The sequence below is a fragment of the Colletotrichum lupini genome, chromosome 8, assembly GCF_023278565.1.
Source record: "Colletotrichum lupini chromosome 8, complete sequence".
NCBI lineage: Eukaryota > Fungi > Ascomycota > Sordariomycetes > Glomerellales > Glomerellaceae > Colletotrichum > Colletotrichum lupini.
The window spans coordinates 3,219,990-3,235,418 of NC_064681.1; the positions used below are offsets into that span (position 1 = coordinate 3,219,990).

General features: G+C 35.1%; 1 protein-coding gene across 1 annotated transcript; it reads left to right on the forward strand.

Moving 5' to 3' along the window:
• Nucleotides 1-5,143: 5,143 nt before the first annotated feature.
• CLUP02_15450 (zinc finger transcription factor) lies at nt 5,144-6,487 on the forward strand (the record flags this gene model as incomplete). The annotated part of the gene is made up of 1 exon (XM_049294374.1): nt 5,144-6,487. One exon carries the CDS (start codon nt 5,144-5,146, stop codon nt 6,485-6,487), a length of 1,344 nt encoding a protein of 447 aa, XP_049151520.1.
• Nucleotides 6,488-15,429: the final 8,942 nt, after the last annotated feature.

The window sequence follows — 15,429 nt, forward strand, 5'->3', positions numbered from 1 at the left end:
TTTATAATAAGTTTAAGATTAGTTAAATAAGATAAGGTATTATTATAAAGGGTTTACGATTCCTAAACTAAATTATATTTAGTTTTTAAATACGTATAATAAGCTTTTATTATTTAGATTTAAGATTTATATTAGTATTAATACTTATTTATAGTTTATTATATAGTTCTATATAGGGGTTTTTACTTATACGTTCTAAAATATACTTATATAATATTTTATTATTATTTAATAACGGGGATTTATATTATTATAAGTTCGTTTAGACTAAGGGAAAGAAACCGTTCTTATATCTAGTATTTATTACTACTTTTTATAATACCGTTTAATAGTAAAAAGTCTAATTATATTCTATAATTACTAGATCTTTAGTAAAAGTATTTATAACGTTAAGATTAAGAGTTAATAGAATTATTTTTATTAAAGTAGATTAGTATATTAGTAAGTAAGTTATATATATTTTAATTTATATAAGTATACTTATATTTATAAGAATATTTCTAACTACTTAAGTTCTAAGGGCTATTTTATATAAATATACTTTTTAATTAGATTATACTTCTATTTATATATATATTACTAATTTATTCTAATTTTATTAATTTCGTATAAATTTAGAATTCTTATCGAATTCGTTATTTAAAAGGTCGCCCTTACGTTATTTTTGGTTAGTTATAATAACTATATTATTAACTTATGTTACGAACTATATAAAACTTTATATAGCTAATTAACTAAGATTAAGTTTAATAATTATTAAACGCTATTTAAAATAGTAATAATCTAGATATATATTTTCTTTAAGCTATTTTATAAATTTATATTTTAATTATTAAGGGCTCCCTAATTATATTAGCTAAAAGTACGAAGTTTAGCGAGGCTAATTATCTTTATTTTAAAGCATATTAATATTTTTATATTTATTTAAAATAGTATATATATAATAAGCTCTAATTAGAAGTTATTTTATTTAATAAATTATAAGGTAGTATTATATAAGTTAAGTAGAGATTAGAAGATTTTAGGATTAATTTTAGAATATTAAATAGCTTTATAATTACGAATAATACTAAGGATAAGGAGGAATTATAAATATAATTATAGTTTATTCTAAACTATTTATTAACAAGAATGCTCGTTTTTATTTTTATAGTATACTAAGTTATTTATTATTATAAACTTTATTTTTTTATTAAACTACTATAATTTCGTTTTTCTTATCGTTCTTATCCTTTTTAACCTTTCTTTTAGCCTTTACCTTTTTTTTAATAATTTTCTTTTTTTTATTTAACTAATAATCCTTCTTTAATTTTCATTATTAGTTTAATACTAATACTTATTAAAAGCCGTGTTTTTAGAATATTTTTGTATATCGTTTTACTTAAAGCTTTGGTTATAATTAGCTTTATATAACCTTTTCTTTTCTTTACTAGCTAAGGTTTAATAACTAGCGACTTAATTTTAATTTAAAAAATAATAAAAAGTTAGTAATTATCTTTTTTATATAAGAGAGTAGCTTTAAAAAGGAATTTTGTTAAACTTATAGTTTCGTATACTATTTTATAATACTCTAAAATATTATAAAGATTCTTTATATTAATTAAAAATACTATTTACTTTATTAAATGAATTTACTAGTTTATTATAAAATATAAAATAATAAATCGTATTATATTTTAATATAAAGTAAATATTAAGAAGCGATTAAACTAAACCTTTTTAATAAACTTTTTAATAACTTAAATATTAATATAAATCGTTATTTAGAAACCGTTAAGTTCGTTCTTAAAAAAGGATGCGTTATATAATATAATAGAGATATTAATTATTAATAATTACTTTAGCTCCTTTTTTATTTATTAAATACTTCGTTCTTACTTTTTAAAACTTATAAAAAGAGATTTTATTAATATTAAAACTTATACGTTTATATATTCTTATTATACAAAAAGGGTAGAGCTTATATAAGTATTATTATTAATTAGTTATTTTAAAATAGCTTTATAAAGAGGTATTATAAAATTAATTAGTTTAGTAACGTTTTATATAGAGATTAGAAATTATTATAAATCTATATTATAATATTTATAAGCGAGCTATTAGTTTAATAACTTAAGTAAAAAGTGATTTTTATTTATAAAAAAGTAAAAAGTAATAGTTATTTTTATAATAAAATTATAAAGAGAAAAAAAAACTTTTATATTAGGGTAGTTATAATATTATATAATTTTATATACTACTATATAGTTTAATATATTATAAAATTAAAGTATTTTTTAAGCTATAAATCTTTATAACCCCTATTTATAAGTTACTATACTAATCTAAACCCTATCTTAGGTAGTAGGGTAACCGTAAAATACGATTTCTACTTTAATATATAAAAAAAGTGTTTTGGCGGAGTGCCTCTTGCAGTCTGCTGTACCCACTTCTATAGCGCCTGCATTATGATTGTACACTAATGTGACGAGAAATATGCCAGTCCAAGGTTACACTGGGATGAGTGGAAACACGAGGGGATCCTCAATTCCGCGTAAAACGTGATGCATTTGTCGCTTTGCGATAGGAGCCTTTCAGGTGTCAAAGACTGCTGATTTAGAGTTGCTTGAGAGAACGAGAGGAAGCTGATCGAGATCTAATACTGACTTTCAAAGTGGTAGCGCTGTGTAAAACTCTTTGGGGGTTCCAGACGGAGCTGTCCGGCCCGATGAGCCCGAATCACGGTTACGCACCTCGGCTCAAGTTCAGCGACGAACTGGCGAAGAGCAGCTTGCGAAGAAGATTGGAAAATCTGAAACCCCAAATACATTCATCTTTGGCCATTAAATCACCCAATACTGACCATCAAGCTATTACAAGTAGAAGGTGCGTGCGAACCACGGCACGGTTACCTCAGAGTCCGACAAAAGTTCTACCAAGACCTTAATTTGACGAGGGAAACAACGACGGTTCTAGAATTAGTGGCGTTGGTCATCATTCCCCATGGGAATTGAGTTTGAGGACGAGCAGCAGCTACAGACATGGGCTGCAATGATGCCACAAGAAGAACGGGGATTCATGTAGGGATTGTGCTCTTTGGCAAAAGCCCACTGCACTCTGCTGTCGAAAGTCTAATTCACCGAAAGAAGGGCCCGCGGGACACGACGCCAATGTGCCAAGCCGGAGCCGAGTCAAAGACAAGACCTTTGACGGAAAAGCCAAGTTCGAAAAAGCTGGAGCTCAGGAGCCGAGATCCTTGGGTATAGCAAAACATCCACAAAATCACTCGCACCTTCATTAAGGGGAATTCCTTGGTTGAGCCTCATCAGCCCCGACAATGAGCACTTATGGCTTCAGCCGCTTCATCCAGTCCAGTTGACAGGTGCTTCCGGTTGCAAAATGCGAGGGATCATAGAGGCCTGAGCAGCGTGGATGGCCGATTATCACTAGTAAATCTCGATTATCGGGTATTTGTGCTCGTTTCAATGTCCTCTCCAATTATACGTAACCAGGTACGGCGAGCATGTTATGCTTTTTTCAACTTTACCCGGACACGCCTTATAACCCGATTAAGTGACAGGGTGGTAGTTTGCCTTGTGCCTTACTGGGATCCGCGATGAGGCCTCTGACTGGTCCATTTTGATCTGAAACTTGCCCGCCGGACTCAATAATAGGTACCGTAGAAACTCGAGCACTTCAAACTTGCGTTAGCCCGTGCCAACCCTGCTAGCGCTCTAGCAGAATCGTAATACTGCCCAAAGTGGTCAAATGTGGCCGCCACCCATTTTTGACGTACGCTAACATTTCCGATTGATCTGGCCAATGAGAGCTCGCCGTCGAGGCTGGAGGCAGTTGGGCGGGAGCAGAAAATGGAAAATAATCACTTACCGCCTTCTATATACGGTATAGTCGAACATATAATCGAACATAACTGACCCCCCGAAAACGTTTAGTATGGGAAGCTAGCAGGGTTGGCACGGGCTAACGCAAGTTTGAAGTGCTCGAGTTTCTACGGTAGTAGCTTGTTGGACACCTCCTCCTCCACACGTTCGAGCGAGAATGCTGAATGCCACAGGTGGGCGGTATCGCTGTCGCGGCGTTGGGGACTAGCCACATCAGCTGAGAACTCTAAAAAGAGAATCAACCCCTCTTTCTGCACTGATTCATTTGGCCCTGCCGACACGAAGCTCTGGCCCCAATTGGTCCCACAGTAGCGGAACACTCGGACAATTAGGTTCGACAGGACGGAACACCGGGAACTCACTTGAGAGGAGAAAGACTGGGCGAATGGCTCTCTCCCCGTTGTCACTGGTTCCCTAATTGAGAAGTCAGCCCAGTCGATCCTACACCCGCCACACCCTCGGGGGGTCTGGTTCGAACATGTCGGCACCTTCCATAATACAACGGGGCACCCTATATCAGCCTTGCTCATTATAGCTCATTACAGAGGAAACGGAATTGGCCCGACCCAAGACGGAGTACTCCAGTTGTCCGGGGGCGGGGTCTAGACTTACGGGTGCTTGTGGGCACCAGAATGCTTCTTGATGCTTGGCAGATATTCTCGCGAAGAGAGTCCGTGAGAAGAGCTTCATGATGCTTCGTTTGGGAGGCTGGAAATAAACAACCCCGCGAGGACCTGAGCACTTGTCAGTTGAATACAATCTCGATCTCCTCGATCGTCCAAAACGCTGGGTTATCTATTAAATTGCTACCGGCTTCAGTGATGGCTTTTGGCAAAGGCTATCGCCCCGCTGGCTTCCGACGTCTCGCAAACTTACGTCTAACTAACTTTCCATCCGAGCAAGGACTTGACTCGAGACGAAGACCTCCGTCGCGATGCAGTATTAGGGAGATACTCTACTTAAGCTCGGTATACTCGCCAACTTCAGCAGAAGACTAAATGTGTAATGACGATGAACTCGCGTTCTCTGCTTCTTTAGCTCTGTCCTTTCCCTATCTAAGCTCATCATACACACCCGTTCTTGCCTGTTAAAGAGACATTAAGCATCTGCGGTACACAACTTACTTTCTCGTCTTGGACATCCATATATCTCCAAGAACTGCCGGCTAAGACTTCTCTGCTTGGGAAACAACCATTAAGCTTAGTGTGCAGCCTTAATTCAAGAAGACCGGATCTTCATTCTTAAGCTTGTTGCACAAGGCAATGTCGACGCAAGCACCCAGAGAAGGTATCTCCCTTGTTTTTAACCGCAAGAGAAGAAAGGTCCGCAAGTCCTGCAACGCCTGCAGCTCTCAAAAGATTCGTTGCGGTAAACAGCGCCCAAAATGCCAACGCTGCGAGACAAAGGGCCTCGAGTGTGCTTACAGCATGTCAATGCGGACTGGTGAGCGCCCTCGCGTTCTCGCCTCGCCAAGCTCGTTGTCGGATACCCAGGCAACGATATCACTTGTCATGAGAGATGGCCCAGCCCTGGCCATGTCCAATGCCTCGACCGTTTCTCAGATCTCACAACAGCAGCAGCAACAAGAACGCCGTATGTCAGAGCAGCCTTCGGAACACCACACCGACCTCCAGGATGAGATGATGTGGCTGCTGGAAGGCACCTCAGATTCTGACAATCTCTTGGACCAGAGTCTTTGCTTTGACGCCACTGCGGACTTTGGGGTTCCAATGACTCTGAACGACTTGTCTGCTGCTTCGACAAAACACTCATCTGCGGCGATGCCGACTCCTATGACACAGGAATACGACAGAACTTCCTTTTTCGACCAGCCTGTGGATCACAAAATGCAACAGTCCATGGATGCATCAATGAGACGTTCCGGCACAGTCGACTCAGCTCGCAGCAGCTCCAGCACGTACTCAGACGACGGTCTCTCTCGTCACAGCAAGATCCACGACTGCACCATGGAGGTCCTGGAAATTGTCTCCGACTTTCATGTCCTCGCGCAAGGTTGCCTCACTGCCGTCAAGGACCCGACGTGCACGTCCCACCTTGAGCGCCTCCTCGACGACACCCCCCGCGAGATGGGCACCGTCTTATCGCACAACCGGGAGATCCTCCGCAGGCTCAACAATCTCCTCGACTGCCGCTGCTTCATGCGACAAGAAGTGCTTGTTTTGGTGTACCTGGCCGTTTACAAGGCCCTGGGCTGGTACGCGGCGATCCTTGGTGACGACGGTTCGTCCCAAGATATGGACCAATCACAGTTTTCGCTCTTTGGGCGCATAGCCATCACCACCTCGTTCGTCGGAAGTTACTGTCTGGATAATGAGGCGCAGCGACTTGTTGCCGCGCACTTGGTCCTGACGCACGTCCGCGAACACGTCGATCCTCTTATCAAGAGGTTGCGCCACTGGCACCCTTCGGCGGCCAGGCATAACTCGTTGCCGTCTACACCGTCTTGTCCCGATGCAACCACCTGTTCGATATCTTTCCCCGTCACCAAGGGACGCATGTCTAGTGTTATCGACCAACACCACCAGGCACTCCAGGAGGAACTTGAGAGAATAACATTCAAGGCAAACAGTATCAAACGTACATGATTTTCGTATTCAATTTTTTTCCATTTGATTTTCTTAACCTTCATTTGTCTGCAACATCCGGGTGTTGGATAGGACATGGGGTTTTGGGTAATTTTACTACTTTACAGGTACTTTGTATAACTTTCCGGTCCGTCACATTAAAGCGAAACACCAGAAGTGTAGAATTAGGTGTCACATCTTACGTTAGTATCAAACCAGCTTTCAGGCATTAGCAGCATTTACTGGCTTTTAGGCACAGCAGCGAATTAGATATGTGTTGGTATACACGTAGGCAGGTCAGACCTTTTGGGTCGCGACTAGGTCAATAGGTTAGTATAGGTCTATTGCGTGTGTATAGGAGGGGAAGATCGTGGGCAGAGCCCGCGGTCCCTCAGTGGGTATAGGTAGGTGGAAGGGTCCGTCTGCACGGGCCCAGACTGCCTACCTACTACCCCTACCTAACTACCTAATAGGGCCCCTTTTCTACCTCGTAATCTAACATTAGCAGTCTTCTACTTTTATAGTAGAAAAGGCTAGAATAGGGGCTGGGTCCCCCGCTAGCGAGAACTAGTAGTAGAATCTATAGTTAATCCCCTAATTAGAAGTACCCAAAGCCGTATACTAAAATTTTAGTATAGCTTTTACTATAATTATTCGTATAAAAATTTTAGTATCCCCTCCTTCCGATTACTTCCCAATCCTCTAATATATATAATCTATATACCTAAACTCCTTAGAAATTATCGAATCTAGCGTAGTTAAAAAAGAGCTTTTTATTAATCTAACTACGCCCTAAATACGTGCGTTTCTTTTTAAGCCGAAGCCCGAGAGGCGTATACGTTCGCTAGACGACTTACTACCTATAATATACTACTATTTTAACTATATATTACCTATCCTTCTATCTTAATTATAATAATTCCTTTACTAACGAATCGTTCGAGGGACTTGTTCGGTATGCTCTTTATAAACCCGTCGGCTAGGTTATCGTCGCTACTAATTTAACGGATCTCGCAGAGCTCGCGGCATTTATATAATTACCTAAGTACTATAATGTTTATTATAAGGCGCTTTTCCTTTATAGTACCTAGCTTAACGAGGTATTTATATAATAAGTATAAATCTATATAGACTATAATAAGGATCTTCGGAACGTCGAGTTATTTAGTAATAAGGTCTAGGGTAGTTAAGATAGTATAGGTAATATTAACGCTTATAACTATTTTATAGACCTCTAATACTAGCACGCTCTAAGTAATCCTTTTGCTCTTCGTAGAGCTATAGTAGATAATATTACTATTAATCGTAAAGCTCTCGTTAGTCTGTTCTTTATTCGCAAGGATAATAATATAACCTAGTTATGAGGTATAATTAGCGTTATTTACAAATAACCTATCTACGAAAACGAAGAGTTTAGCTATAATTAGATCTAATAGTATAAATATAAGCCCTCGGTCTAAGTATTCTATTTACTATTTAATACGACGGTTTAGCGTAGTATAGTTAATAAACGACGGATCTACTTAGTATTAAGTAGTAAACGACGTATTAAAAGCTATTTCTAATTAGTAAATTAATGCGATATAAGTACCTCGAGCTCGTTACTTAACGAATTATTATTTAACGTCTAATACTAAGGGGTTAACCTACTTAAGCTTCTTCCCTTAGTTCTTTTATCTAAGTACTATATTAATACCTTTTAGTAAGATAATCCCGCTATTAAAAATAAGCAGCTCGTTAGCCGATAGTTATTACTTTAGTTTAGCTAGTAGCTTAGCGCGCTTAAGCTCGGTTTTTTCTTTTTAACTAAAAGTCTTATTTAACAATCTAATAGTATTATTAGTCTATATATTAATAATACTAAATAATCCGCTTTCTCTTATTAAGATTAGTAAGTATAGATCGAACGTAGATATTATTATCTAGAGTATTTTTAAATAATACTTACTATATATTACTTACTAATAAGTACTAGATTTTATAAGACTATATAGTAGCTATACGACGTATAGAACAGTGCCCTTAGGGTATAGATAACGGATCCGAGCTAGTAATTAAGTAAAAACCTTACGGTAAAAAGGTTAGCTTAATTATATATATATTTAGGTAATATCTCGTAGCTAAACGACGTAGCCTTCCCAGATTAGGGTCGGGGCTAGGGCGAGGATTAGATATTAACTAGTTCTTTAGATTATTAATAACTACGTAAGGATCTCCTTCTTCTCCTCATTATTATACCCTTATATAACTAAGTAAGACTTTTCGATAGGGTTAAGTCCTAGGTTCTTAATCTTATTAACGAATTAAGACTTAAATATCTTTATATCCCTATGTTTAGGGCTAAGTTAAACGAATTTAATTACCCCTCTCTTTACTAGTCCTAAAAGCTCTTTACTAATAGATTTTATAAAAAGTGCTCTTAGGGTAGTAATAATGCCCTTATTACGGAGCTTAGTAACTAGTTTAAGATTTACCTCTTTTTTAAATATAAAATAAATCGTAATTATAAAAGTATTACCGCGGCCGCGCTATATTAATATTCTTCTAATCCTCTTACTCCGTAATAAAGAGTCGTTATTAACTACGACGACGATCTTATTAAGGACTTTGTTTATAATAGCGCTATTATTAGTTAGTTAGTTAACTATAGGGATTAGTAAGTAGTCGACGTGCTCTATTATCGTAACCGGTAGCTCGGGGTCGACCTCTTCTAAGTACTAGGGTTTGACTATAGTAGCCCAGAAGCTTATTAGGCCGTAAGGTAATTCTATTATATAAGTAGTGCTATTTATTAAGACGAGCTTAAATAGGCCTTTCTATCCCTTACCTTCTTACTAAACTTTAACGTTTAACTATAGTAATAAATTAATAGTATAGGAGATATTTAGTCCGTTTCGAGTAGCTAGTGCCTCGCTTATTTACTTATTAATATAAAGTCTACGGACTTCCCTTATTACTTTTTTAACTACCTCTATACGTTAGGTAATATCTAGCGACGGTAGAGATTCGTTAGAAGTACGTAGAAAAGCTCTAAAGACGAGGAGTATAAGAACGAGGCTATTTAGGCTAACTATATCGTTAACTACTTTAATTGTGGCCTAAAGTATAACCTCCGCGCTTATCGATAGGTACTTATTTTAAATAATATTATATACCCTTTTAAGTACCGCGTGGTATCTCTTAGCCTTACCGATACTATTATAAGCTTCGACGGGTACTTTTTTAACTTTAATAAATATAGATTTAGTAAAAGATTTGAACTCTGCGGTACTAAAGTTCTTATTAGTATTTATAATAATTTAGTCTAGCGGACCGAGGTAGACGTCGATCTAATATAACCGAAGAGCTTCCTATATATACTTTATAATTATGTCTATAAGGAACTTTGTCGCTTAGAAGGAAGTAATAGTATCGACGACGTAAAGTACTAGTCGGTTAGTGCCCTTATAATCTATTAGGTATATTACGTTAATTACGACTTTATAGTTAAAATCGTAATTATCTCGTAGGGTGAATTTAAATCGGCTAGGGGTAGTAGCGTTAAGTTAGTATTATTAGCAAATCTTTATAAGCTTCTTAAGGGCTACGATCTCTATATCGTTACTAAACTACTAGAGTAGCTTTAAGAGACGAGGAACCGAAGGGTAGCTAAAGCGCCGATATAAGCAGCGCAATTCGCCCTCTATTAAGTAGTTAGTAATAGCTTTCTTATTATTAAGGAGTAAAAGCTAAGGGTATCCCTATTTATAAATAATAAGTACTATAATATCTCCCTTAACTAGTAAGTTATTAATATTATTAAAATATACTCCTAGCTTATCTATGTCCCTTAGGTAGTATAAGAAAGGAGTATTAGTTAGTAAGACGTAAAAAGTAATATTACCGAATAAGGTACTAACGACCGTAGATCTTAATAACTTTACGAGTTCGCCGTTACTAAATCGAATACCTACCTCGCTAGCTCTAGAGGTATTGAGAGTAACTTTAGGTCGTTATTATTATAATACGAGGAATTAAGGGTAGCCCGTAGTTAAGAATTCTATAGCGTTAGTATTAAGTATAATACCTTAAAAGTCCCCTAACGAGTACTTCTTATTTAATAAGAAGGAGGTCGCTAGTTCCGTAGGCTTAGTTAACTTATTAATAAAAGTAGTATTAGTAAGGCTATGCTCTATTACTTAGGTAGCGAGGATATTTATAAAGGTTCTACTATTAGTAATAGTCGTAAAGTATATTATTAAGATCTAGACTTTATTTTTATAATTACTTTTATAGTTAAAGTCGAGGCTATTAAAGTATTAGATTATAGTATTATTATCGTCGTCGTTAGTAGGGGCGGTTCTTTTATAAAAGGCAAGGAACTATAAATATAAGCTCGGTATAAATCTCTTATTTTTTTTCTTATTATTTTTATACTTCTTATATACCTAACGTCGCTCTTCTTCTAAGTACTTAGTTAATTAATAGCTAGTCTTATAATAAACGAAATACTTTTTATTAGTAGTACCGCGGCCGCGTTAATTCCGCTTATTAAATCGGGTCTCTTTACTAGAGCTATTATAAGTACGGTCGGTCTAGTAAGTAGCGGGGACCTCTTTATCGTAAGTACTATCTTAGAGATATTATTACTTATTGCGGTCGCGCTCTCTCTTTATAGTATTAATCGAAGTACTAAGCTAGTAATAAATATTAGTAAATATAAGTACCGGGTTAAGTATAGTAAGTTTATATTTTAGTATACTACTTACGTAGTAGAGGAGTTAGTTACTTATATTAAAAATAGATCCCTAGGTAGCTAGCGCCTTATAGAGGATTATAATATAGTTAATTAGCGCTTATAAAATCTATTAATTCGACTTACCTAGGTTCTCGCGAACTATAGAGTACTAGTAGAGGTTATAGAGCTTAGCGAGGTAGTTCTAACGGCTCGTAGGCAGCTCGAAATATTCCTAGGTCCTTTAGTATATTACGTTAAAGCTAAGCGGGTTAGAGGTACTACTAAGTTAGTCGAAGTAAAAAGTTAATGCCCTTCCCTTAAGCATATTTAGGAAAGTACCGGAATAGTATCGTTTACTAATTCCTACCCGTTAGTATAGTACTTTAAAGATCTAAAGCTTCTTACTAAAAATATTATATTTCTTACTACTATACTTATTCTTATCGTCGTAGAGCTTAGTAAGGTTAATTAATTAGCGGGTATTAGGTATAATATCGTCTTTAGTTTTTATATCGAAGTATAGTATTTAACGGAGTAGATTTCGCTATTAGGTAATAATAACTTTATTCTCTAGTTCTTCTTTTTTTTTTTTTTAAAGAGGCAGTAGGTCGGTCGGTCGATAGCGAGGCTAAGGTTAGAATCTTAATTACTAAGATTAAGCGAGTTAGGGTTATAAGGATTCCCTTACTATCTCTCTAGCTTACTAAATAAGATTATTAGTATTTATTAGCTACGGGAGTAGTAAGTAGAGGAAGTAAGGATCGTAGTATAATATATTAAAGTATTTAGCACGGCTACGGTAGGCTACGATTTCCTTAGAAGTCTAAGTAAGGAAGTATTAAGTATTAAGGGCGCTAGCGATCTTTTTTATTATTCGATTACGATCTTTAATCGTTAAATTAATACCGTTATTTATAAGGAAGTCTCTTAGCTTCCTAAGAATCGCACTTTTTACTCTTAAGAAGTCCCCTACTTCCTAGCTTTAAAAGTCGGTCTTAAAGTCCTTTTATAGCTCCTCGCCCGTTAGGCCGTCTTAATAATAGTATCTTATTATATAGAGGATAAAGGTATTAAGCTTTTTATTATTCGTAAGGGCGGGTATAATATTAAATAAGCCCTATTAAGTTAAGTTAACGTAGTCCTACTAGTAAATTAGAATTAGGTATAGTTTTATAATTTAAGAGTATAGGTAGGCCGGAGGTAATATTAACTAATCGTTAGACCCTTCTTACTTATTACTAAGGCCGGCGGTTACTATAGTATATTTACGAAGTAAGTTATATAATAGAAGATTATTATAGGATATAATCGTCGTATTATAATTATAATATAACGTTAGTTAAGTTAAAAAGAGTAGTAGGTCGGTCGTAGCGATCGTTTTAATAGTAATAAGCGGGCTATTATTATTAATTAGAAAATTCTACTTTTTTAACGAGGTATATAGATAGAAGGTTACTAAGGTCGGCGAAAGGTTATAAAAAGGGAAGAAAGGCCTTTTGCGACCGTACTTTTAATAATAAATAGAGGATTCCGTCGGCTACTAATTAGCGATTCCTTTTAGTACTTCTCGTACTTTATTTTACTAGTTTAGTCTCGGAGCTTTTATTAAGTTAAAAAGAGGTAGATTTATTAGTAATATAAAATAGATCCCTACTACTACTACTATTAAAATCTTTTCCTTTCCTTAATATCTTAGAACACTTTACTATTAGTAAGAGATTCGCTATTAACATACTTATAATTCCGAAGGTCTTATTATCGCTAAGCGCTAGTACGCTAGCGATCGTCGGATTAATTTCTTAGTAGTTAATCTCCTCTTACTTATTATTAGTTTAAGGTAACGCTTAGTTATAATATATTCGAAATAGATTCCTCTACGAGCGGTTTGATTAGAGGGAAGTTAATAGTAGTAATAAGGCTAGCGGAGATAATATTAATAATAGAGGCGAGGTTAATAATAATAATAAAGTAGTTAATCTTTCCGTAATAGTAGTCTTAATAAAAGAGATTATACGTAATAGAGCGCGCTCTTAACGGCCCGTAACTAGTTAATTAGTTATTAGCTAGCGGTAGTAAAAGAGAGCTAAGATAGTATAGACTGGGCTGCTTATTATTAGTTAAATAGACAGAACTAAGTTAATAGGTCGAAATAGCTAGCGAGGTAGGTCGAGGCTATCTCTTTTATAGTTATATCCTTACTAACCTACGGTAGAAATATATATATAATTTAACTACTAATTAGTATTAGTATATACGTAAGTAGGTTAGACCTTTTGGGTTACGACTAGGTTAATAGGTTAGTATAGGTCTATTGCGTATATATAGGAGGGGAAGATCGTGGGCAGAGCCCGCGGTCCCTTAGTAGGTATAGGTAGGTAGAAGGGTCCGTCTACACGGGCCCAGACTGCCTACTTACTACCCCTACCTAACTACCTAATAGGGCCCCTTTTCTGCCTCGTAATCTAACAATATGAGTTCTGCTAGGGGGGCTATGTTAGTTAGCTAGGGGGGCTATGTCCTACTTTTTCTAACTAATAAGATAATCGCGATTTTCTTAGCCACTAGCCTCGCACAGAACCTACTTACGTAAACTTATATAATTCGAAAATTATTTTAGTTTTTATTATAATAATTAAAAGATCTCAACGAATCTCGATTTCTATTAATTTTAATTAAAACTTCCTTAACTACGGCCTCTAATTAACTAACTAAGTTACTAGAGCTATAGTTTTACTAATGCTATTAAGGCTAGAAGAGGCTAAAGTTGTTTATTACGTCTCTTTACTACTAGTTACTAAGCTTCTTCTACTTTTATTACTTAACCTCTACTTATTATTATTATTAACTACGTACTTTACGAGGCTAACTCGTTATTATTATTATTATACTTAAATACTAATTAATTACGGCGTATACTCTATTTAATTAATTATAATACTAAGTTCTAAGCTCTACGAAGTTATTTAAATACCCTTACTATTAGCCGGGCTAGTATTACTAAGGAGGTAAGTGCCCCTAAGGAGGGGGGAGTTAGTAAAGTGCCGTAATAAGTAATATTTTTATTTTTTAAGTACTTACGCAAAGTAGTAATAATAATAAGGTCTTTAATATTAAGTAGGGTATTTCTAACGTTCTAATTTAATAATAAAGTTAGTATAATTTATAAATCGTTAAGATAAACTTATTAATAGCTAACGTAATTACTAACGAGGGTAAATATATATTTTTATAAATAGCTCCTTATGCTTTATAAAATCGAGTAGTTTATAACTATATAGTAGTTAGTACTAGTTCGTAAAGCTATTAAAGCACGGTAATAGATTAAGAGGGCGAGGAATCTAGTTAGTTACTAGTAAGGGAAGGGCTCTCTAGTACTAAGTACTTATTAGCTCTAGTACTTTTAGGCTAACCTCCTTAAAAACGGTTCTAAGCTAGTTATAATAGAGGTACTTATAGCGAGTACGAGACTCTATTACTACTACTCTCTCTTTATAAGTACGGGCCTTATTACGTAATATCTCTTTAATTATTTAAGTAATTCTAGCACGTATAGCTTTAACGAAGTAATGCGGGATATTCTTATAAAGAATATAAAAAGTGAATATTTATATAGAAGCAAGAATATATAAATATAGGGGAAATAAGCGTATATAAAAGAGGTTTTTATAGTAAAGAGAGTAATATAGTTAAATTACTATATAAGAAGTTACTTACTTAATAAAAGGTCTAAATAGGTAAGTATACGCCTATATATAGGTATAAAAACCTCCTACTAAAATATTCCATTACTTATTAATTATAATATAATTAATAAGTATATACGTAAGTAAATACGTAATCGTAGTACGTAATTCCGCCTTAAGTAAATTCTAGATTATTTAGTTACCTTCTAGTACTTTCTATTGCTTACGTAAGCTTATATAAGCAGTATTACTTATATAATTAATACCTATAATAATCTATAGAAATCGTAGATTAATATAGTATATAGTTTGCTTACGTAATATTGATAATAAGGCGAATAATAAGGTAAACAAAGTTACCTTCGTAATAGTAATAGTATATAAGTCGGAGTTATTATTAATAATATATAACTTTAGGTCCTTATAGGCAGTTTTAATAGGACTATTAGTCCTAATACCAAAGTTCTCGTACTAAGAAATAAAGTAATTAGCCTATTAATATCGTAAGGGGAAGTAAGTATCTATAATATACTTTAAAAATAAGTCCTAGTTAGTAAACTCTA